This window comes from Athene cunicularia (assembly GCF_003259725.1).
Source record: "Athene cunicularia isolate RWA chromosome 7 unlocalized genomic scaffold, athCun1 chr7_part1, whole genome shotgun sequence".
NCBI classification, from domain to species: domain Eukaryota; kingdom Metazoa; phylum Chordata; class Aves; order Strigiformes; family Strigidae; genus Athene; species Athene cunicularia.
The window spans coordinates 20,052,796-20,078,092 of NW_020799107.1; the positions used below are offsets into that span (position 1 = coordinate 20,052,796).

At 36.8% G+C, this 25,297-nt stretch overlaps 1 protein-coding gene across 1 annotated transcript in view; it reads left to right on the plus strand.

The window, feature by feature from the left end:
- Nucleotides 1-24,636, plus strand: part of LY75 (lymphocyte antigen 75) — a 42,374-nt gene extending 17,738 nt beyond the window's left edge. The window contains exons 15-35 of the mRNA XM_026852470.1: nt 118-189; nt 1,567-1,690; nt 2,555-2,590; nt 2,863-3,038; nt 4,020-4,084; nt 5,329-5,405; nt 6,518-6,654; nt 7,704-7,809; nt 9,720-9,880; nt 10,546-10,675; nt 13,145-13,371; nt 15,126-15,294; nt 16,420-16,581; nt 17,524-17,646; nt 18,057-18,251; nt 18,629-18,849; nt 19,983-20,157; nt 20,682-20,849; nt 22,100-22,222; nt 22,658-22,825; nt 23,602-24,636. Of these exons, the coding sequence (XP_026708271.1) occupies nt 118-189; nt 1,567-1,690; nt 2,555-2,590; nt 2,863-3,038; nt 4,020-4,084; nt 5,329-5,405; nt 6,518-6,654; nt 7,704-7,809; nt 9,720-9,880; nt 10,546-10,675; nt 13,145-13,371; nt 15,126-15,294; nt 16,420-16,581; nt 17,524-17,646; nt 18,057-18,251; nt 18,629-18,849; nt 19,983-20,157; nt 20,682-20,849; nt 22,100-22,222; nt 22,658-22,825; nt 23,602-23,786 (3,000 nt within the window). The 3' untranslated portion in view covers nt 23,787-24,636. The remainder of the gene's footprint in view (nt 1-117; nt 190-1,566; nt 1,691-2,554; nt 2,591-2,862; nt 3,039-4,019; nt 4,085-5,328; nt 5,406-6,517; nt 6,655-7,703; nt 7,810-9,719; nt 9,881-10,545; nt 10,676-13,144; nt 13,372-15,125; nt 15,295-16,419; nt 16,582-17,523; nt 17,647-18,056; nt 18,252-18,628; nt 18,850-19,982; nt 20,158-20,681; nt 20,850-22,099; nt 22,223-22,657; nt 22,826-23,601) is intronic.
- Nucleotides 24,637-25,297: the final 661 nt, after the last annotated feature.

Here is a 25,297-nt window from a genome sequence, read left to right on the forward strand (position 1 = left end):
AACTGCCGTTTAACAAATATTTTAATAATGATGGACATAGTGGGATCCCAGGTTTGAATGGCTATCTCTGGGGATTACTGTAGCAAAAATAGACATAATGATTCTTTTGACTTGTAGGTTACTAGTGTTGTTATGCCACTCGATTATTTGGAAGATGAATATGATACAAGAGACTGTGCTGCATTAAAGGTTAGTTTCAAGGTTCTTAATAACAGCATGCATATTTTTACATGGAAATACTTGGAAAAAACACTTTTGCCACCCATATATTTAATTTAGGCTGACTTCGGAGATGTTTTCTATGTGTAGTGAAAAAGTTGCTAGTGTTCCCTTCATTAATCTACACCTATTATCAGTATTCCTTTGTTCAAGCAGTTTTTTATGAGCCAAGTGCTGTGCTAATGATAACCCGTCTTAAGACTTCTTTTGAACTACAAAATATTTTAGTAACAACACTGTTCACTATTGCATAATGCAATACTATGTATCTCTTGTATATTACACATACTTAAGGATGTAATGTGGAGTCTAAAATAAAAAAGATAACAGAACCCTACCAACTTTTAAATGAACTGCAAATTAAGAAAACGTTTGAAACCTAAAGAAGGGGAATGCAGTAACCAGAATAGAGTGTAGGTTTGTTTATTGTGTGTATTTCTTTGTTTACTTGTAAAATAGACTGTAAGAGCTGTGTCAGTTTCTAATTCAAAATGTCAGGCCTCTGCTTAATTTATAATTATGTTTTTCATTGCTTAATTTAGTCTTGATGGCATGAGTTTTAAAATGGCCTTTAACTTTTGTGAAGCATCACCTGACTTTTTATAAGATCATTCCTATACCACCCCTTCTTTTAACCTAATTAGAATCACCTTTGTTTTTAGGATTTACTGAAGGAAAATGTATTTGCATCTCTGCTTCAATTCACAGACATTTCCTCTCATTATTTTCTATGTTCATGACCCCAGGCCAAGAAGCTGTCAACATTAAGATACTAAAAATTTTAAATAAAAGAAAAGCAGTTTGAAGGGGACAGTGTGAATATAGTAACTTCCCTCCCCTACCTGCTAGGTATAGACATGTTCTTCCATTAAATGATAAAAAATTCTCCTTATTACAGAGATCAGTAAGAGTGAGGTCAGTTTTTAAGCTTGATTATAAGAAATAAATAAAAAAAACTATTTCTGTGCCAGTTCAGATGGTTTCTTCTTTTGAACACAAATTAGAATCATTTCAGGGCAACAAGTTGCAACAGGTAGTCCAGTAATAAGCATCAGTGAGATCCTGTGCACTTCAAAAAAACAAATAAACAACATTGCAAGAAAATACTTTGGTATGTAGGCTGACCTTAAGCCCTTTACCTTATTGCCTCACAAGCTTGGTTAGTCTGGAGAGTTATAGTTGAAGAGACACAGTTTTATGTGCTCATTTTTTGCAAAATAAGTCGTGGGACTAATACCACAGTAAAATATACTGACTTTGCCATGGTACATTTTTAATACTATTTCATTTCACATTTCAGAGGCCTGTGCCATACTAACTCAGTTCTCTGTTTCTACTTCTATACAGACCTCTCAGTTTTCACGGAGATCATTTTGGAGATTTTATTTCCATGAAGGCAGAGATCTGGAATTCTACTTTAGGCCTTTTGACTGTGAAGCTAAACTTGAATGGGTCTGCCAGATAACAAAAGGTAAACTTCAGTTCCATCCATTTACCCATATAAAAGTTTATTACCACCAAGTTGTCATTATTCTCTAATACCAGAAACTTTGCAAACAGTATTTTACCATTTCCTCTCTGAACTGTTAAGGGGATAGTACATGAGTTGTCTTGCCTGTGTCCATACAAACAGACAAACACTTAGAATATTAAAAGCTATATCAGAAAGTGATTGTGAGGAGGATGCAGTATCTCTGCTCTCATATTCTTCCTTGTCCCATGAAGCAAGAAGTGGCTTATTAAGCGAGGTAATATAAGCCACCAAGTTGCACCATTTGTGGACTTTATTCAATATTTCTTAAGTGATATTTGTAACTGTATGACCAAGACATCTTGGGTGTACAGTTTGCTTCAACCTTAGATGAATTAGCCACCTTCTGGTAAAACTGGTGTACTAGCTCCTCATTGTAGTGAGACAGAGAAGTGGTAGTACAAGAGAATGGGATGGCATATTTGCACAGATCCAGGTTTTCCCATGCAATATGAAAAGTACTGTAATCCAGTAGGCTTTTGTGTTTTGGTTGTTCATTAAAAGGCATTTCATTGGATGAAACTTTCTTGTTATGGCGAGGTATGGGCAGATACACTAGTCTGATGCTTGTGTTCTGCTTGGGAGAAAAAAGCTCACAGCTCTTTGACTGAGGTATGCAAAACTGTAGTTTTACATCAGCTTGTTTTAAACTGTTAAACCTGTGTATGACATCGTTCTCCTTTTATTTTTTCCATCATGTACACTGAGAAGCATGAATATGATCCATTACTTCCATTGTTGGTGACCACAGTCTTGTTAGAAGGTGAACTTGAAGTGACTATTCCTTTTTTTCCCTCTGGGCAGGTAGCACTCCAAAGACACCTGACTGGTATATACCAGGTAAACGGACTTTTTGCGTATTCTTCCACAATGTGTATATAGTTGTTTAATACTCTGTATATTTTATTAGTTTGGTTATATTACTACTTGAATACCTGTTTGATGCCAGCAAAGATCATGACTGATAGAATTTGGTTCTGACAGAGCTCAGAATGCAGGAAAGAACATTGGCTCTTCCCAGTGTCAAACTGAAATTTCTTAACTACATTCAGAAAAAGAAAGGATGAGTTTTTTAGAATTGATTTCTTATGCGTGGTATTTCTTCTGCATAGATGAAATAGGAATTCATGGAGCCCCACTTGTTGTTGATGGAGCAGAGCTGTGGTTTGTACCAGATAAAAACCTGAGCTTTCAGGAAGCTATTTTCTACTGTCAAAAAAATGATAGTGATTTAGCCTCTGTGGAGTCTTACCCAAAACTCAGGACAATACTGTCTCAAATAGAAAAGGTAAGAAGTTGTAATCTGTTTAACAGATACTTTTCACTATAGGGAAATTTTCTTGCCAGTTTGTCCAATTGTAAGAAGATGTTAATCCTTAATTTCTTTCTTTTAATTGTATGTAAAAGGAAAAGATGAGTTGAAAGAGAATTAGTTTTGTCAGTCTTGCAAAAGAATTTTTAAATTTAAAAGTAACCTTAAGAATGTGAAAAAAACCCAAATCACCTCCAAATGGAGAGAAAGTGTCGTAAGAGGACCACCGTGTAAGCATGCCATTGTCTGCGAATGCTTCACTAACAGTTATGCCAGTTCTTATTTTTATGAATGGGACAGTAAATACTTTTTGCCCTGATGAGGGGATTTAATTAGAAACGCATGATGGTCTGATAGCCTTTACTGAAAGTAAAGTAAAGAATGTACATTGAGAGTACATTCATTTAAGGAATCGTACCAAAACATTTTAAGTTTCAGCACCTCTGTTAGTAACTTTCTTCAGTGTTACTGCTTACTTTGGGAAATTAGCAGCTTGCAAGCTCTCTTCATGAAATTCCTCCTGACAAGAAGTTACTTGGAAGGAGAAATTACAAGGCAGGAGAAATCAAGATTTATGACCTGCTACACCTGTGGTCACATGGAACCACATCAGCTTTAGGCAGATTGCAGCTATGTCTGGGTCATCTGGTAGAGTTCCTGCTATGAATTTTGTTGGACTGATGTATCTAGAACACACTTAAGACATCTTAATGCTGCAAAATTTTATCTAGCACAGTGGAAAATGTGGGATTTTTTTTTTCTAATAGATGCATGAGTCTGTCTACTTGGCATATCAGTCTCAAGCTATATCCTTTCCTGTTGCTGAAGTAATTGCTGCACATTTTAGAAACATTTTAAATAAAAATTAATTTTGTCATTGATTTATTCTTGGTAGAGTCTGAAGCTTTTTCTCTATGGGTTGTAAAATAATGGGGGGTTTGTTCTTTATTTCCACAGTTATCAAACAGCGAACAGAAATGGTGGCTGAAGTTTATTGATTATGGCTACAGCTATCATTCACCGTATGTAGAATAATTATGGGATGCTTTATTGTAAGCTTTTTTTGATGTGCCTTTTAGGAATATGGTTAACTAGAATAGTTTCTAAGGAAAATATTTTATCCCCAAATTACTTCTGTATCATTGCAAAGAAGTAAGATAGATAATTTGAACTAAACTAGAAAAACATACAGCATTATTCAGTAACTGCTGTTCTCTCCTTTCATTCACATGTACCTGCACCTATTCTTGCCATGCTAAACTTGGACCATAAAGTACCTAAGCCAGAGAAAGTAGGACTGTGTAGTGCTCAGACAAAGCAAACAGTGGTTAAGACAGTATGAGTGTACAATTAGAAAGTGTGTATATTTCAAAATATTGTTGAAATATTTTAATTAGTTGCTAAATTCTGAGTGCTATTCCCATTACAAGCATCATCAACAAATTTTAATTCATAATAACTTAGTAATAACTGAATTAATAATCCATTTCTTGTATGCTATTGGAGCCTCTAGTTTTGAGGCTGTTGGGCTTTGACATCTTAGTTTTGTTATGTGAATCCTTGAAATCTATGGTCCTAGGAGCTAATGTATTCCATTGATCTTTAAAATGCTTTTATTGGATTTTTGAGCCCATTTCTATGTTCTGTCAATAATTGGGGAATTGAAACAAAAAAAAAGAAAAAGATTCTGGAAAAAAAACCTTGTCTGTTGGCTCTGAGGGTATCTGAGAAATACCTGAGGTCAGGGAATGGAACATTGGTTCAAGACATCACTCTTGCAGTTAGGTAATGCCAAAATCTTGGAGGGCTTAGAGTATAGCCCTGTAGAGCTGAAATGACTCACAGCAAACCTTGCATCATGCCATTCATGGCTGCAGCAAAATATCATGGGCTTCTTACAAGGAAAATTCTTCCCTTTCCAAAATACTATAGCAGTATACTACTGTGAAAATAAAACATGTTATTGCTCATTCTCCTCACTTGTCCTGTCAGTGTCCTGTGATTGCAGCATGGTGATAAATAACATCCTACCCTCATTCTGCACATCTCAACAAAATTAATTTGGGCATGGCACATAACTACTGAACCTACCACATATTTGTTCCTCATCTAGTTTTTCCCTGCTCTGTCCTTTCCAGTGTTGTAGGGCATCTCCTAGAAACAGTTACCAGCCCAAATTTTTGTTTGCACTGGCTCTGTTGCTATCAGAGTTTGCCTTTGAAGATCCCATTGTATTGGACATTGACTCTGAATTGTTTATATCCAGTTTACAGTTATTTTCACGCTTCCATGATCGATTCCTAAGAGACTGCTGGTACGTTTCTCGAAAGAACTGGTATAGAGGTATGACTAGTTTTATTTTTTCACCCCTGTCTGTCATTATTATATTTTTTTTTAAAAGTAATTTCTGTTCAGCCTAAACTCTTACATTGAATGCAAATTGATATTGAATTAGGAGTAAATGACTTCTTAGTGGTCATCTGATTGAATTTTGAATCATTTATTTCTTCCTCATGGTAGAAGCTATGGTAATATTTCTTGGTGACCTGAGGCAAACCTAAATTCAGATGACAATTTTTTATGATTGACTGTCACCCGTTTTCTGACATAAGTTAACTAGGTCAAATCTTTCTTTGGTGGTTACCTGTTTTGTTTACGTTACATACGCTGAGCTCTGTAAATTAAGTCTTAATGTTGTGTTAGTTAGAGGAGCTTGACTGGATACTTGCAACTGCATACGCATCTGGAGATGCGGATTTCATTGAGTAGTGGAGTCATAGTGAAAGAGGTACACAAAGTAATGGAAATTCCACCTGGTGGTACTTGAAGCTTCTTACTTCCTTTTTTCAACATTGTTTTATATTGGGGAAAATGTATAATAACCCCTGGAGAACAAATATTTCCTCCCATCTACTACCATTTCCACTTTAAAGCACATTTTCCCAATTCTGTTGCATGCTGCTGACCTGGTTTCATTCCCATTACCAAAAATGGGTCTTGTTTAGGAAGACAGTCCAGTTACTATAGTAGTCTAATGAAGCAGTACATGCCAGATGCTCTCCATGCAGCTGTTAAAGGATTCCTTTTGGTTTTAATAACCTTTAGGTCACACGCCCTCTATGCCAGAATATGAGATTAGTCCTCATATTCAAAGTCTTCTTACTTCATGGTTTTTCCGTTTTGAAGTTGTCTGCCTATATGAAATGTTATTACTGCAAGTAAGGGATCAGACGCTGGATCTTTAGGAATGTTGTATTACTGTCTGATATAAATAATTTACGTTTGTCTTTTGCTCTGCTGTTACTTTTAATGTTTTAGATTGCATAGTACTTTGTTGTGGTTGCACTGAAAGGACTTCACTTCAGATTGGTCTTTGCCATGTCATAAAGTATGGATGGCACTTGGAGCATGATAGGCATTACCATAACTGTTTTTTAAAACTTCCATTTTTGCAGACTACCCAGTTAACTGTAATGTGAAACTGCCCTTCATCTGTGAAAAAAATAATGCTTCCTTACTAGAGAAACATGATCCCAGTTACCGTCCAGTCAGAGGAGGTTGCCGTAAAGGTTGGCATCGGTTCCGGAATAAGGTACAGAGATAATACAGATTGATCATCCTTACCTTTTTTTCATAGTCCAGTAAGATGGAATTCCCTGCTAAAGGAGGTGAGGAAGTAGCCCCTGTATTCAGGAATGGACTGGGAGGTGGCTTTCGAAAACTATGTGTAGTGATCAAAATCATCTCCCCCACTTCTCTGTCCTTTATTCATGATTGATGGTTTCTTAATTTCAAAGCAGTAATTTTCAGGATTTTTGCTTTCCCATCATTCCATGTTTAAATCCAAGAATGTTGGTTGTGTTGTCTAATCTTGGGCTCTGCTTTGAAGGATTAGAAAGGGAAAGGATAAGGTTTCTGTGGCAGAAGTATCATGATTCTCTCACTGATTAAACATAGGCAGGCAGCAAGCTGGCAGACACTCTGCTTCCAAAGTTGCCTTAAGGCCTTAACACACTTAAGAATTAGAAGCACCTTTTAAGAATGAACCGACAGGTCAGAAGCCATAGTACGGTATATTTCAAGACTATGTTTTAAGGTAGTCATCAGAAGTCTTAGTGAGGTTGATTCCTGTTATTTGGCCCAACATTATTCTGTACATAAGAAGGAGCATGCATCAGATCTGCATGTTACATTGCGTCAAGGTTTGCAAATTTACTTCGCATCATTGCAGAATGTAGCTTTTGAGTTCCCATGTAGTTTCTCCCAAAATGTAATGCATTACAGTACAGATTCCTGGCCCAACCCTATCTGATTGAAAGTTCACGTGTGAATTCTCATTCTTAAAACAGTACGTGATCCTTATGCAGCCAATTAAAAATTACTGAATTCTAATCCTGAGTGAATGAGTTAGTCAGTGGGATCATTTTATATTTAGCTATTCTGTTGAATCTATTAATAAATGCAGCTAGAATCATTTCCCTTGCTTTCTGATAAAAATAATTGTTATTGCAGGAAATGAAAAGTGAGTTTTTAGGGATGGTGTAAGAACCTTTTCTTATGAGTTATTTCTTAGGAAGCAATGATGAAAGGTATTTCTTGGAAAGGTATGATGAAAATCAGTTTCATTATGGTTTTTTTCAGTGTTTTCTAAAGATGAAACCCGAATATTTGACATTTAATGCAGCTAATGAGAAGTGTGTAACTTTTGGAGGCTCTCTTCCATCTATCTCAAATCAAGCTGAGCAAGGTATGATGGTGAACTGGGGACACTTTTCATATACAGCTTCTCTTCCAAATTCAGTACAGCTCTGCTTAAGAACTTGAGCATAAAATCACTTGGTTACCTACAGGCATACTGGGAGCATTCTAAAAATCCAAGACCAGTTAAAAACGTGTTGTATTGTTGTTTACATCACTGGAAACATTAACATGGAAATGCAGTCAGCAAACATTTGAGCCAGTTTTTGAAGAGCAGCTTCTTTGTATGATCTTAACCTGTTATAAAAAGAAAAAATTGTAAAACCTTGCATTAAGGGTTGAGGATAGAAGGTTCACCACTGAATTCCCATGTTTTGTTTTGCAAGGTGAAACCTAACTGAGACTGTAGACTTTGTACTGTGAAAACCACCTTAGGACCTGCTTCCGAGAAAGCTCAGCTGTCTGTGTGGGAACGAGATAGCAAACACAATATCTGAGTGTGCTGAGCAGCTTAATAAGGCAGTGTCTCTAAACTGACCACCTGCAGGCTCTCCAGGATGCTGACAGGAGGGCAGAAGGCAGGGGGCTGCAGAACACCGAGTTGTTCCACCTCTGGGACCTGCCTCTCACTTGTCATATAAACTAGAGTCATTGAGGTAAATGCAGTGAGGAAGAAATGCATTTGCATCACTGCAAGTAATGTTTAGCAGTAGACTGCTGAATGAGACAGCTGTATTTGCATCTGTATTCTTGTGGATAACTAACAGTCCTCTGCAGGCATATCTGAATTCTGCAATGTGCACAGTGCATGTTTTCTTTATAAGCAAATAACCTCTTGCCAAGAGGAATATGGAAAGTGGACTAGGGAGGCCACTAGTGTACCTGCAGGCAGCAGGTGAATGTTCTTTTTTTTTTTTTTTTTTTTTTAGGCCTGTAACCATACAGGAATTTACATGTCTACAACCTGAGAGTTATTGGATGCATTTAAGATTGCAAAAGCATAGCCAATCTGAAATCTTACATAGCAGGATGTTTTGTCTGGTTTGGTGCATATGGAAATGTTTTGTTATTGTTTCTTGTTTGTTTTTCTTTCCCTCCTATAGTGGAGGCTGCCTATCTGGACAGAAGGCATGGTTGTCTTAAAGAAACATGCCTCTTTCTGTAGGCTGCTTCTACTCTTCCCAGTGGCATTAGGTGGCTGGCTAGCTCTGACATGTAAATCCTCAATGGCTTTGCTCAGAAAATAGGCTGCAGCTAGGCTGGCATGTGGCCAATAGTTAAGACAAGACAGCAGTAGCTAATTATATAGCTTCAATTTGTCTTCCTAATCTAGACAAGCTCAGTGAATGCTTTGATGCCTTGGGGGTTACCAAATCCCATTGTTTCCTGCCAGAACGCTCACTAAGAAGGGTCTGGTGTAAGGTTTTCGTGGCTGAATCTTTTTTTTTTAACTAAACCTGACTTCCTTTGTCCTGTCCTGCTTTCTCTGATGATGGGGTGGGCAACTCTGCCAGAATCCAAGAAATGGTTCTGATCTATGGTAGGAGAGGAAGATGTGAGATAAGACAACTCCGTCAGTTCAGAGAGGGCAGGAGGGAACTCCTCTGGTATCTCTGCAGGGAGACAATAGGAGATCTTGCAGGCCTGTGGAAAAACAGCCTCTGAAATTTGAATGGAAGTGCAATAATACAAAGCAGTGGGCAGAGAAACAGGTTAAATCCACTACCTGCTCCGCAGCTGAGAATTCGGGGGACAAATACCAATAGTCTTCTTTCAGATAAAATCAGCATGAAAGGTGTTATAGCAGGAAGGGATGATAAGCATTTGGAAATCATAAAGGGCTGGAAAAATAAAGTTAGAAACAGAGATTGCATTATCTTATTTATGTGAAGTTTTTTCTCAGAAGTGCTTCAGACAACAACAGTAAACAATATGTACATTTACTGTTCTGCCCAACAGATTATATAACATCCTTGCTTCCTGGTATGCCAAAAGATATTTGGATTGGTTTGCAGTTTCTGTTCAGCACAAGGGAAAACAAATGGATAGATGAGAGCAGACTGTTGTATAGCAACTTTCACCCACTCCTGACAGGAAGATTAAGAAAAATTCCACTGGACGTAAGTTCTGGCTTCTGACTCTTTTTGACTATTGAGTAATAAAATTTGGAATATTGACTGTATTAAAAAAAAAAAATATGTTACAGACCAAATCCCCCAGTTAGTGGTTTTAATTGACAAACAAGGTGACTGACAGTAATCTAGTTCTGTTTACCTTTGGTTAACAGCTTCTGAACTGAGATATGAAACAATGAAGGGTGAAGGCAAAAAGCTGAAAAAAACATTTAATGACTCTTCTGGAACTTCTATTTGTTATTTAAAGACTACATGAAAAAAAAAAACAGTCATCAAAAAGATGTCATCAATAACTCTTGGTTCAGTTAGAATGCATCTGTAAATCATTATACAATGGTATTTCACTCACTGCTCTACCCAAGGTGAAGCATAATAAATGTAATAGAATCACATCTACAAACAAGATTTATTTATTTTAAGTCTTAAATCATTTAATTTAATATTTTCCCCTGTATTTAACTTACGAATTTTTTCTGAGTCCAGGCACCTGGTAGTTTGTAAAATAGGTAAGCTGGATTGCACCACTCCTTTGAAACTTCTTGAACAAGTTCAGACAGCTTGGGTTCTTCTAGCCTCATGTTACTTCACCTTCTCTGCACAAGTTTGTTTATGCCTTGTTTGAGTCTGATAAGCATATTTTTGGTTTTCAGCTTTTTGATGAAGAATTTAACAATCAGTGTGGTGTAATCCTCAATGATCCCAAATCACAGTATGTTGGAACATGGAATTTCACTGCTTGTGCTGACAGGCATTTCTTGGGTATATGCCAGCGTCCTATAGGTAAGTCTGAAAAGTCAAATTAAATTACAGCCAGAGTTTGCAGTTAAGATGTGTGTGCCAGGAGACCTTTTAATGCATGTAAATTGTTGCACTTGAAGAGTGAGGCTCTTGTAGAGACTGAGCAGGTAAATTTTGGAAAAGCAGAGTGTGGGGGATGGTCTGGGACCTATTTTGTCAGCCATTCAGAATTTTCCCTTTCATTTTTCATAGCCCAGTTCAGATGGAATCTGTTTTCCTGAGAAATTCTGTGTGATTTCAGTGTAACCATACTTAAGCAGACGGGGCTTTAGTGTTCTGTGGGTATAAAGGTCATGTACATCGAGGGGTGGAACAAGGGCCTCCTTTTTCCTCTTCAAAACTGTGGAAGTGAGAAGCCCTGGGAAGGAATCTCAGAATATTTCAATCCCCCTTAAACATATCCTCTGGTTTTTAGCACTATCAGAATATGAGGTATCATATACTCTTAACGTTGAAAACAGTCTCCCCGGAGCAAACTTGAGAGCGAGCATACATGGAGAGTGACGATTTGGATTGATGCAGCTTTCCCTAGCTTCATACAGATCTGTTGGTGTGAGTGGGTTTTCTTAATCTGAACTAAAAATAATAATCTGATATAGCCACATGGGTTGGTCGATACCAATTACTGGAATCAGATCAAACACATACAGCTATTATACACATTTAATGACTGCTAAGGGCTAATGTTCAGCACACCCACTTCTGAGTATGTTCCTCTATGTAAATAATCCTTTTCAGTCATGCTATCTTCTAAAAAAAACCCACAAAAACCACAGGTGTGCAAAACACCCAAGAATATGCCCACCCTCTTAATTCTCAAATAGGCAAAGATATTCCTCCTCCCTGCCTCGCATTTAACACACACACACACACACACACAAAATCTTTATTTCAGTGCCAAATACTTCAGAAATTCCAAGTGTCCAGATTAGAAATCTGGATGGAAGAGATGTTAGTTATAAAAATTCAAAAAGGGGATTTTTATTAATAGGAGTTTAACAGTATATCTGTGTAGATCAATAGATTATTAATCTGGTCTGACTAAAAAACTAAGCACTTCTTTCTTGCCACAGCTATAGAAAGTGTAATGAGGGAGGTTTATGGACTGCCAGAGAATGTGTCCTGATACAGTCTGGTCTTTTATCATCATTGTATTAGGGATCTAAGAGTAATTCAGGGTGGAAGTGTCCTCAGCAAGTTGCAGGAACAGCCGTGAGAGAGTCCAGGTTGCCTAGGGCTTTATCCTAGGGAAAAGGAAGGTTCATGTTGCTTGGATATCTTGGCATGATTGTGATTTGCAGAACTTCTTGAGACATTAATCATTGGCAATTACTTCCTTCAGAAATGGACATCTTCCTTACTACCTTGTTTCCAATTTGGTACCCCTTGATGTGTGATGGCACCCTTGGTTCCATGGTTCTTTTTTGTAGCTGTTTACTAAGTGAAAGCATTTGGCAGCAGATGCAAACCACTTGAAAAAATCTGTTTTCAGCCTTGTCACTTTTCTGATCTATTGAAAGCTGTAAATACGAAATTAGTATTATAGTTCTGTCTTCCTGTGATTTGGAATATGGCCCTGTCAGCCTCTCAATCAGCCATTTATATCCTGTTGATAATGATTTCCCCCCCACCCTGTGAGCCTTTTTCTGATTGAGATACTTTAAATGTCAGGGGTTTTCTCCCTTTTGGAGAATTAATCTTATTTTTGGTTGTGCATACAATTTTTGGAGTTACCAGGTTTGCATGCTTTAACTTACCATCCATGGGAATGTTTGCATCTTTTATTAACTGTGGTTGCTATGCATCGCCTTCAAGTATGATGCTGATAACTGATGCTATTTGTGCTCTAAGCACTGAATGCTGAATTGTACCCCTCCCTATGCAAGGTGGATTTTCTGCAATTAGTGGAGGCAAAACCAATTTACACTACACCTATGGATGACAGTAAGGAATTCTAGGACTGTGCTGTACTCAGATCTGCATAGACAAGTTTCATGGCCCGTTAGATTTGCATAAATATAAATCCAGTTTAGCTGTTGCTATACTGCAGAAGAGAGAAGTTGCTCTCTCCCATTCATGTATTTAATTAAAGTTATAGAATATGTTAAGAATTCTATTTATTGAGTTAAAATTATTAAGGAGTTAGCTAAAAATAGCAAATATAATAAGATGTGAACCTAAGTTGAGAGAAAGATATATAAAAATAGACTGGCTGAAATAATCCGTGTTTCTTTAGAAAATATATATATATATATATATATATATTTTCTATCTAAAGTGTCAATGATATTTGCTTCTAACTGTAATTATTAGCCTAATCTACTGTTGAAGAATTTTTTTTTTCCTGGGGGAATTCAAACAGGTTTTTCTGTTTGTTACAGAGAAATTGTGAGTTTAAAATGCATTCCAGTGTTTAGCCATCTAATAACTGAATTTATTTCTTACATATAGGAGCTGCTGATAACCAGACAGAGCAAATCCTTAATGAAACATTGAGCTATCGAAATGTTGAATACATGGTAATTCCAAAAAATTTGTCCTGGAATGATGCAATGGCTGCATGCATAAATAACAAGATGCAGCTGGTTAGCATCACAGATCAGTTCCAGCAGGCTTTTCTTGCTGTTCAAGCTGCCCTTCATAATTACCCGCTGTGGATTGGACTCTTTAGCAGAGATGTAAGTTTTGTTTTCCCCTCAGACTGTGACTTAAGGTAATTTTTAGAGTTCTGTGAAATAGAAACTGGAATAAAGGAATACAATGAAAAATTAATTTCTGGGGTAACTGTTTTCATTTGGGGATAACCACCCAGAGGGTCTCAAGATTAATGTTCTAAATCTTCAGTTCTCAAAGTTAAACAGATGTTGAACTCCACTGGATGGATTGATGATGAGGAGACAATTCTTTTAAAAGATTATAGGACAAAAGGATATATTGTAGGGTGGCAGCTACATAGATAGCGGAATCATCTTTGTCTCTTTTGTTAATGAGTGGGTAATTAGTGTTTCCATTTATTATCATTGCCACTGTTTACAGTACCACTCTAGAAAGACAACCCAAAATCTAGTTTAAAAGGGAGAAACTAGAAGTGGCAAATAAAATCCAAAATGATTCATTGAATGCTTCCGGAGATACATTTCTAAGGCTTAACTTAGACTCTGTTGTTACTTTATGTTATTTGTGCCTGTCTTTTGAGTTAGAGGGCGACATGCCTGAGACAGGTTAGTGGGTTTTCCTTTTTCCTTCTAGTTGTTTTTGTCTTTGAAAAAGTCAATGCAGGAGGTACTGATTTGCCTTTATTAGCCAGAGGACCCCTTGAAGATACTCACTGTGGGTTGAGAGCTTTTTCAGCTGTTAATGAAATGCCTTGGACTTGATTGCAGGGTTTAACTTTTTTGTCAAGCACATGAGTCTTGAGATTATTGCAAGAAAAAAGTTAAAACTTGAGAAGTGCCTTACCTACAAAGGTTAATGGTGCTAACTCAGCATCTGTGTGGTGTTATGAACTTCCTATGTCAGTAATGGGCTACTGAGTATTGTAGGCAACGTAAGGGGGAGCAAAAATAGAAATTTGAGTATATGCTTTATGGAGAATATTTTTTAAAGGAAACAGGCATTTAATCTTAGTGAAGATGGGGAAACAAGAACAAGCTATTTTCCCTTCTCTTTTGAATTTTTTATCTGTAAGTGAAGATCGGTTCATTTTGCTGCATACAACTCAGGCATGCACTGGCTTTTCACTGTTGCAACACTTTGTTATCTGGGCACAATTAAGAAGTCACATAAAAGGAAATTATAATGAAACTGGTCAATAGAACTTGTTACTCCAGTGCTGGAATCATAGGCACAAAAGAAAGATAGAAGATAAATTAAATTACAAAGCAGCAGGGGGATTTCCTGAAGAAAACCTTTAAATGTAAGATTCTTAAAGGATGATGAGCTTGTTGTATGTGGGTTTTTTCATACTGCTTCTGCATTCTTCAGGGCAGGAACACATCTGATTTATTAAATCAGTTAAGTATTAATAGATTACCTTCAACTCAGTGTGCAGTAACCGAGACTGGGTCTTATTCTCAGATATTACCAGTTTTCCAAGTCCAGATAATTATATCTGCCACTCATTTGCAGGTGCAAATGATGCAATTTGGACATCTCATTGCCAGGCCTTCCTCCATAAGCGTAGTAGTTAAACATCACCATTTGGTAATTTGCCATTCACTTCAGCTAATTCATATTTTTGCAACTGCAAAACTTAAAATAACAGAGCTTGCTATATTGTGAACAGCAGATCAGATTGCGAGGGCAGTGGAACACTTAGTTCTCACCAGAGACACTGTAAATGTCTAGCCAATGTAAATATATTATCGTATCATTTTCTGTACCTGGTATTTTTTTACTATGTAGCTCATCGCTTTTACTTATGCAATTTTAGGGTGGAAAACATTATGGCTGGCTGGATGGGAAACATGTTAGTTTTAGTCGCTGGTCTGAAGATGATGAAGAAACAAACGAAGAATGTGTGTTTTTGGATACTGATGGCTTCTGGAAGACTTCTGACTGCTCCTCTGAAAATCGAGGTGCTATTTGCTATGCATCAGAAAGTACGTATCCTAGCATAATAATTATAAAAGATAGATTTTGTTTCATTATGAAGCATATTTAATAATTTCAGATTATAACTTCAAAATTACAACTTTTTAAAATTTACATTTCTTCAGGCTAATTTGCATGCCAGGGGAAAAAAAGAAACACACTTCAAATATGGGGGCACATACCTGTGAAATGAATTTGGCATGGGTGCATTGAGCTAGACTGTACCCTTCATATTGCCAACTGATTCTACCTTTGCACAGCTTCCATGAGATTGTTGCATATTAATCTCTCCCACTTGCATGTGGAAGAAGATTCATTACTTCTGTGCTATTTACCTCTTAATATTGAACCTCCTGAAATCTCTTCAGACATGGAAGTTTAAACAGGGAAGGGGGTACATGACTACATGGAGAAGAAAGATAGCAGGTAGACTCTGAATTGAAAGGAGTAATCTGCAGTTCACAAACCCCCTCTAAATATATACCCATTGGAACAAGACAGGTAAAGATTCTTTCAGGGGGAATACATATGTATCACAGCCCTTTTCTGAAGAATGAAGATCTGTCTGAGAGATCATCACAGATTTTTTCCCTGTGCGACCGTTATAATTTGTTTTGTTTTTTTTCTGTGAGGGGACACAGTTAAGCCATTGTTGTACATACTGAGTCACAGTAAAGTGTATACTTGGCATTATGACATCCTTAACTATTTTGAGCTTGAAATCTAAGCAACTGGAGGAAGAGTCCTTCTTGAGTATTAGATAAAACCACAGAACTAACATGTGTTGCCAGCTAAGAAGTAGCTTAATTGTTATGGTCATCTGCCTTCATACAAGAAGCAATAAGAGCTTTTAGTTATTGGCCCACACTTAGCACTTTTATGTACGAATTTTATTCTTAAGCCTACATAACACCACAATTGTGAAAAGCTGTAAGCATCTATATTCTTTTATAATGCTTACTGCTGGTTTTGTTACTCTAAAAAAGTCACCACTAAGAGGAACTAAAAGCACTGATGGCACTTAAATTTGTCTTGCATGTTTTTAGATGGTACCTAAAAGTGGTTTGTAGTGTGTCAGGTTAAGTATTGTTATTAATAAGTCACGTCCTGAATGTCGTCTTTTCTTTCCTTAGAGAAGATTGAAAAAGAACAAGTTACACAAGTTAAGTGCCCACATAAGATTAAAAATACACCATGGATATCATTTAGAAACAATTGTTACACTTTTATGATAACAAAAAATAGATGGAGAGAACTGAAGTCTCAAGAAGCTCATCATTTATGCAAGAAAATGAGTAAGTACTTTGTCATATTACAGGTATTTATGGATTTATATCAGCTTGAGGGAGATGAGTTTTAGGCCTGAGTCACTGTTTTAATAGTGACAGCAGCACTGAGAAAGGTTGTAGCATTTGCAAATGTGCATTAGCATTGCACTGCCTAGTGCTGTTTACCCTTGCACCACTGATAAAAAGTACTAGAGCATGGGTAGGATTATCGGGGAGAGAGAGAGAGATGACTAGGAACTGTTAAATTCTGAGATCTCTGAAAAAATTGGAAGGTTTTAGTTGGGTGTTTTTTCTCTTTATAATATGCAAATTTTAAACAGGTTGGGTAATTGTTATCCCCTTGGCAACATTCTGGCTTCACAGTCACATTCACTTCATGGGGTTTTTTTCCCCCTCGTTGCTGTGTTGAACACTTAGGTAAACAGAATGAAACTAGTCCAATTCAGAAAAGCATGTGGGCTTTTCCTGTCCATCCTAAACAAAGTGTAAGCTTAGGAACAGCTTCCCTCTTATATTAAACCATTGTTCATGGCGCTTCAGACCTGCAGCTTTCCAGAAACTATTTTATTTTTCATGAATTGATTTCAGTTCAGTCTTTTTCCTAATGCTGTCTCTCCACTAAACAGTTCCAGAAAATTATGAAAGATTGCTGGTATTTTTATGTTCTATGCAGAGTATTTTTACTACATACAACTTGAAGTGACAGTAGGACCCACAAAAATCTCTGGAGCTGATGTCTTTCACTTATCCACAAAACCAGGAAAAGCACTGTTGATAATACCTTTGAAATTTGTTTTCACATTGTTCATTTAGTTATTGTGTTACAAAGGTCTAGGCTTTACATATTCTTGATCTATCTGTAGTAATTATTAACAGTAACAAAAAAATTTATTTTGTAATTGAGAGGTGACTTTGTAAGAAAGTAATTTAAAAAAAAATTTTCAACAGACCCAGAAGCTTTTGTTCTGAGTGTTCGAGATGAAGAAGAGAATAACTTTGTTACTGAGCAGCTTCATTCATTCAGTGGTCTGGCTACGTGGGTCTGGCTGGGTGTGATTTATGATGACAGTGGTAAGATTTAAAGTTTTTTTTTTCTTAATAATTGGATTGGAGACAAAGTTTGCAGCATTTATAGCATATTTCTTGCATGTTTTGATATACAACTAAAGTAAAACTGAATACAAATCTATAATAATGCTTGATATTTCTGCTTCTAGAATAAAATAACAGAACTTGCTTTCTGTTTGAGGGATAATTGAATACAGTATTTTCTGTTTAGTCTATATTTGATTTCCCTGGAAAGCAGGATTTAAAAGGGCCTGGATGAGTAATGCTAATATATTTAGCATTTACAGTAACTTGGAGTATCACTGCATTTTTTCCAAAGTGAATATCTGTTAATGTCATTAATATGTTCAAACTCGAATGGTATTTGTACACATTATACCAACGTTTTAATAAATACGCAATGTTTTCCACAGATAAAGTTCTCAAGTGGTATGATGAAACTCATCTGACTTACAATAACTGGAGGCTGGGAAGACCTAACATAAAGAAGAACAGTTTTTTTGCTGGTGTAAATCTTGATGGGTTTTGGGATATTTATAATTATTCTCAAAGTTGGCATGTTCATCACTATAATGTGTACAGTATTCTTGCCTGTAAAATCGAAAGGGGTAAGTAGTAGAGAATATTTATGTGTAGTATTGCATTGTCAGATGAGGTCATAATTTTAAGTCCTTGCTCTGCAATCCTTGCTGTATAAGGCTTTGGTTTTACTCCCAGTGAAATGTGTGGCACGGCTGTTGTGGGCTTATGGGGTTATATGGTCAGTCTGTGTATCACTGCTGTAATATCCTGATCAGAAGGAATGTGTTTCCTGTACTCCTCCATCAACTGCTCACAGTGCTCAAAGTAGCAAAAGATAACTTTCTTGCTCTAACTTGTACTAATGCTTGAGTTACATTGATAAAGATGGATTTTAATGCTTTCTGTATGTTCCTGGTAACGTGAATGAAGTGCACAGAACTTACTGTCTTATTCTTTGAAATAGGACCCCAACAGCACAAGCCTCCATTGCCTCAATCTATTCCACATGGAAACAGAACATACAGGATCCTTCAGAAAAAGTTAACGTGGTATGAGGCATTGAGGGAATGCAAACAAAATAGGAGTGATTTAGCAAGCATACACAGTGAATCGCAACAGTTATTCCTAGAAGATATTGTCAAGCGAGATGGCTATCCTCTGTGGCTTGGGTTGTCAATCCATGATGTAAGTATATATCATTGGTGACATCAGTAACAGAGCTTGTAAATAATTTTCTGCACGGGATATGGAATATATTCTGATGCTTTTTTCCAGTTTCTTGAAATCTCTATTCTATGTAGTAAATTACCTACTTTTTCAGCCCTGTGGAACATATGTTAAAGTATATTAAATTTTAGTATATGTAGCCACACTAAGATATTTTTCTAAATCCTTGACATTTTAAAATAATAAAATGGTCCCACATCATTCCTTGCAGCACAAGGAAATGTGGCTTGCAAAGCTACCTTCAGAGGCTCCAGATTTTATTATAGAATCAAATTCCATTAGCAAATGCAATCAGACAAGGCTGTATGGAGCCTGCTTATTCCAGGTCAGGACAGGCTCTCCGAGGCAGTTCAGGAACTGGCTCTCCAGCATGTTATGTATCCCTTCTCCCAGGAGGCACAGCAAGAGGCAGCTGCAGGTCTTCTTCCTCCTCTGCCTGCTTAACCTGGGAGCTGAAAGCCTGTGGCCCTGATCCTGCTCCCCACAGTAATCGCCAGACCTGGTCAGAGTATTTAATCAGCAGGAATACCTCTCTGCAGAGGTCTGTGATTTCTGTGCATACCTTTGCTACCTCTGCCTGCCCTTTGGTTGGAATGGGTCCCTCCGCTTCTCACAACTGACTTCATTGCCATGGGTTTTCAGTGATGTAGCTGAACTAGGAGCTAGCACTGAAACCATTCCTGAGATGCCCAGCTTTACTTACTGAGACCATCTCAACAGTTTAGCAGTTTGCAGCATAACTAATAATGTTCATAGCAAGGAAGGCAGACTGAAACCTAAACAGCAGGATGAAATTAAGATAAGTGTTCCCCATAGAATAAAACAAGGCACACTGCAGGCTTAAACTTACAAACATGCTGCACTTTCTCAGTTCCCACAAATAAACAGGATTTCTATGTTAAGAATTGATTTGAAAAATGCAAACTATGTTGCACATTTATTTAGTATGGATTTAGAAAATGAAGCCACCTGCACTGTAATTTATCACTCTGCAAGCGATAAGTATTGCAACATGACTTACTAATGACTGACAAGATTTAAACCACAACTGTATGCTGTGGTGTAAATTTGTGTGTATTTTCTTTATTTAGGGAAGCAAAGCTAATTTTGAATGGTCAGATGGAAGTGACTTTGACTACTATCCTTGGGAATTAGAAAACTCAAATACTACTGAGAACTGTGTTCTGTTGGATACTAAAGGATCTTGGAACCGTACGAAATGTACAAACATTGCTGAAGGTGCCATTTGCTATAGCCCTCCAAACAGTAAGTGTTACTTTTAATGTTTTGTGTAGTTGTCTTACGTATTCTATCTTTACATGTTGTATTTAGAACTAGAAATGAAGGCTGAAATACCACACGATTCCCTCTTTAAGAAGAGTTGTCTATCAGGAACAATAAAACCCTTTTTAGTACTTAAGGAAGATTAGTTCTCTCCATTCCAGTGGTGAAAATCTAAAAGAGTTCTGCTCACTTTTTTGATCACCTGTGATACGAATATCAAACTGTATGTATCTTTTCTGAATTAAAATCTTTATCAAACGCATACAACAAGCTTCAAAACCCCCTAAAAGGCAAGAAAAAGATGGCTCCAGGCCTTTGGGACTTGTCTTGTGCTTGTTTTCAAATAAATTCATCTATAACGCACAAAGAAGGAATCTAAGCTAATTGAATCATGGTTGTTGGTAGGAGAAGTAGTCCTCCTTAATATTGACTGTCCTGTTACTTCAGAGAGAGACTGTGAACAAACTCCTGCAGCAAAAATAACATCAGTTTCTTTGTCTTTGCAGAGAGACAGTTACAGCCAAAGCAAGCGAGCAAAGGCTCAAGATGCCCGCAGATCAGTGGTACTCTACAATGGATACAGTATAAGGATCATTGTTACGCATTTGACATGGCGTTCTACAATTTTTCAGTATATAATGTGGAAGATGCTAAGAAAGTCTGCAAGAAACTGAGTATGTGTAGACTTTTTATCACATTACAACTTGTAATTAGTCCACTATTCAAAAAGAAATAAAACCCAACAACCAAAAACCTGCACTGGTTATACTTCAACTTTTATGATGCTTTAGTTCAGGAAAAGTAATAGCAATCTTTATCTTTGAGCATCTGATAAAGGTTCTTGATAAAACACTGCAGTGTGCTGACAGATTGTTTGGCACACAGATATCAGCAAGTAAAATGCCAGTAGCCATTGATAGAGGATTCAGAAATTTAAGGCTTATGGTTTGGAGGAAACAATTTTATTTGCATACAATTAACTTTATTATAAATAAAGTTAGCACTGTTAGCAGTGTTTTCTTATTATATCCTTGCTTTAGCTGCTTGCTAGTAGGGAGCTTGCTAACCTATCAAATGGTTCAAAGCATGTACTTTATAAATATTATAAAGACACATAATATCACTAAAACCACCTTAATTTTACATCAAATTAAAGGATATTCTTCTCTGATAAGCTATGTGGGGAATTGTATTGTGGAAGATGATAATAAGCAGTCTTGTGTGCGGAATTTTTAATCACCTTCTTGGCTTAGAAGCTAGTGACTGTCATAACTTTCTTTTATTGAATTATGATGTGAAGTTGAACTCACTATGTGGGATGAAAAGAAAAGGGTAAGTACTCCCAGTCCTGGATGAAGTTTTCTATTGAGTCCTCCCTGACCTGGTAGTTGAAAGAGAGAGTGATCTTTCTCTAAATTAAGCTTCTGGCTTATATTTGCATATACAAAGAATGGGTACACTCTGAGCCCGTCTCTGGTATACCCTTTCCTCCCTCTTACTCTTTAATTGCTTTAACACTGTATATAAAAAACTGATGCACAATAAGGGATCAATTTAGAAATTAACTTAGCAAAATGCTGAACTTTTGTTCAACTATATTTTTGAAAAGGGCTTATTACTTGTACAAGTAGTAATTCTGAATGTGGCATATCTTTTGGTATCTTCCATGTATGTAGTCCACAGCTGCAGTAAGTTTACTCCCATTCTATTCTGTATGACCTTCTTGAATAACCAGTCATCTGAAGCTGCCTTGTGTAACATGCTGTATTTTAGGGAATGGGAGATGATGTCTTTATTCTGCAGGTTACTTCAAACTAATTTAACAAGCCCAGATCAGCAAATCTTTTCCTATATTAATTGTTCCCACAGAAAACTCACTGTACAAGCACCATGAAAAATCTCTAAAATTTCCTCTTCCCATTAGATCCTTCAGCAACCCTTCTGACTATAGTGGATGCAGAGGAAAATGCATTTGTGAGCACACACATAAAGGAAAATGATCTCATCACCAAGAACGTATGGCTTGGCCTAACTCAGATCTCTAAGGGTAAGTAGCAATCATGTATCGTGGTAAATAAAAATACATAAATCCTCAAATAAGAATACAGTTTTGTAGTGTTGATAGCCTACAGTAACTTCAGACTGAGGTTGGAATCCCTTATATAGCATTAGAAAGCCCTTTGGACTTAATTGGAGCTTCAGTCTCTTCCTGTTGCACACTTAAGATAATCAAGAGTCACTGAAATTAATTTTCCCTGATATCATCATTGTTGCCTAATGGTTCAGCTGCAGATGCCTCAAATTATAAAGGTCTGGAGAAGTGTGGCTAAAACTGATGTGTTCATGTTTATTACTTTTAATATACAGGTTAATCAGCCCTGTTTCCTTTAGCAACGGAAAGAAATCAATAGGTTGTGAGTGACACTGTGTACCATTATAGAATGTGTTGGTGATCTAAAGTGAGCAAATTTTTTTCCAACAGATCAGTCCATGAACTGGCTTGACGGCTCATCAGTTAATTATGTCAACTGGGAAAATAAAACTGCAGAAGTCAATGAAAAATGCAGTGTTATCCTGTCTACAACTGGCACATGGTCCAAAGTTGACTGCAGCCGTAGTCAAAGCAGAGTGGTTTGTAAGGCTCCTTTAGGTACGGAAGCATTGATTGTATCAGAAACTTAATTTTATAGTGACCGTATTCAGGATTTTCTTTTTTTTTGTGAGGAAAGTCTGTGTTGGAATAATGAAAGTGCATTCACAAAAGAACCTGTGAAGTACCTCTGCCCTAAGCAAAAGCCATCTGTTGCTGTTTTGCCACAGAACTGCATTCAGGAACAAATTCTCTAGGAATTTACTTCTGGCTCTCACTATCCACTTAGAGGATAAGGGAGAGAACTGAAATTTCCACTTAAAAGTGAGCATAGAGTAGTTGCTATCGCTTCTTACCATGGGGTATCTCATGGGTGAGTCTGTGTAGGTGGGAACAGAAAGGCTTCTGCTTGTAAGAGGTGATGGGGCACTGGAGATTTGTCCTCAACAAGGTCTTTCCAGTCCAAGGGAAGCATAATTCCCTTCCACTCCAAGAGAGTCCAAGATCTCATTAGATTTCTGAACTATACAAACCTTGAGATAAATACAGCATTTACTAATAGGGTTTTTTTGACCTTCAGAGGTCCCTTCTGACCTGAATATGATAAGGAAATTAACAACAGAATCATCGAAAGTAAGATAATAGATGCTGGTTCATATGGGAACCTAACTGCCCATGTGATGAAGGGAAGACTATTACTATGATGAAGCAACTTGCCTTAACTTCAACTAAATGCATGCACTATTAGTGTATAGGTACCTAAGCATCAACCCCATGACCAGATATTATTACCAAAACTCTTAATGAATGACTATTCCTGTTTTGTTCTGTTACAGGTTCTAATCATACTGGGGTGGCTGTAGCATTTGCCCTGCTAATTATCTTAGTCTTCATTGTCGGATTAGTATGGTATCTCTATAAAAAGAAGCGTCTTCACTGGAGTGCCTTCTCTTCAGTACGCTATCAAAGAGGGATGAATGATGATGAAACCGAGGATGTGTTCACAAAAGACAGCTATTGAGAAACTGTTCCTTCTGGGCAATTTAGCATGAACTTCACTGTGTGAAGCCATAAGGAAAGAACTATTGATGTTTTATTACTTCTTTTTGGAAAAGTAATAAGGTTATTAATGGGAGCTAAATTTTATTCTTTTATACAAGTGCAATTTTTATTCAAGTCAATGGTAATTATTTACATTTGGCCTCAGCCATTTAAGGTGCAAGGTTTCTAGAGTTCTGTGATATTTTTAAATTTACAGTATTTTTTCTCTTTACTGGAAAGAATTTTTAATGGAATACTTAATGCCAACAGTACTTTATACAATATCACTTTAATGAAAGCACTTAAAATTGCTACATGAATTCTGTAACTTTGTACAATTATCCATCGATAACTTCATGCCAAATGATGTACCATTTTGATATGCTATAAGAGTTTTGCTGCTAGCGTTGGGTTACCATGTAGAAGCAACTTTTGTAATAAGCAGTTACAGATTTTGATACAGCGAGGGAAAAGAGAGTTAACAAACAACTAAATATTCCTTTCCATCCAACTAGAATTTAAATTTTCTTGTTACAGTGGAGAAAGATTGCATTATGACTTTTTTTTTCCCCAGAAAGACACACAAAATAAAGTATTTTATAGTGATGAGAAAAGAATCTTCCTTAGAATATAGAATATACATTTTGAATAAAGAGTTATAGGGAATACCTTGTGCTAAAGCCATGCCATCTTGGAGTAAATTAAATAAACATAAAATATTTGAAGCCTGAGACTGTGGCAGCCAGCAGATCACTGTTCTTACTCGCTGAAGGTGGTAGTGGGGCTAAGAAAAATACTCATTAAGGGCTAACTGCAAACACAAGCAGAACTCAAGATACAGTAAAAGCCTTAGCCCTTTAAAAGCAAAGGCATGAATATTGTGTTTTATCCTGTGACATAACTGCTTTTTAAGTAAATGTTCAGTTTCTTTTCACAAAGTTTTGAAAGCAGAAATAGCAGGAATGTTTGCAGTGAAAATCAGTATCTGGAGCTAAAGCATTAATTGAATAAGAGTAAAAAATCTGCACTTGGAGTAGTATTTAGATAAAAACATACCACATCTATCTTACTACTCTGAAATTACACTTCAGTGATTCTCTTGTAGAACAAAACAGAGAAAACATGCTCCATTTTATGATGTGTTGCAGTGTGACACCCAAGGACAGGAGTGTTGCAGTGACAGTGTTCCTTGTTCCATAACAGGATCCTCCTGGCATTTACTTCCCCTAGTACTAAGATTAAATGCCCAACTTTATAGGTGAAATATGTCATTTGTCCAAGAAACAAGATGAAGATATAACTAAGGGAAGAGTGAGAAAGAATGTTTGGTAAATAAACTTGTGTACATAAATGCTAAAAATACTTGAGTATTTTACATAAAACATAAACTTGATTTTTGTATGTGATGTGTCACTGTGGCCTTTTCTATGCACTCCAAAGAAAGCTATAAAGGGAAAAAGGGAAGACAGAATTGTATATGTTAATTACTCT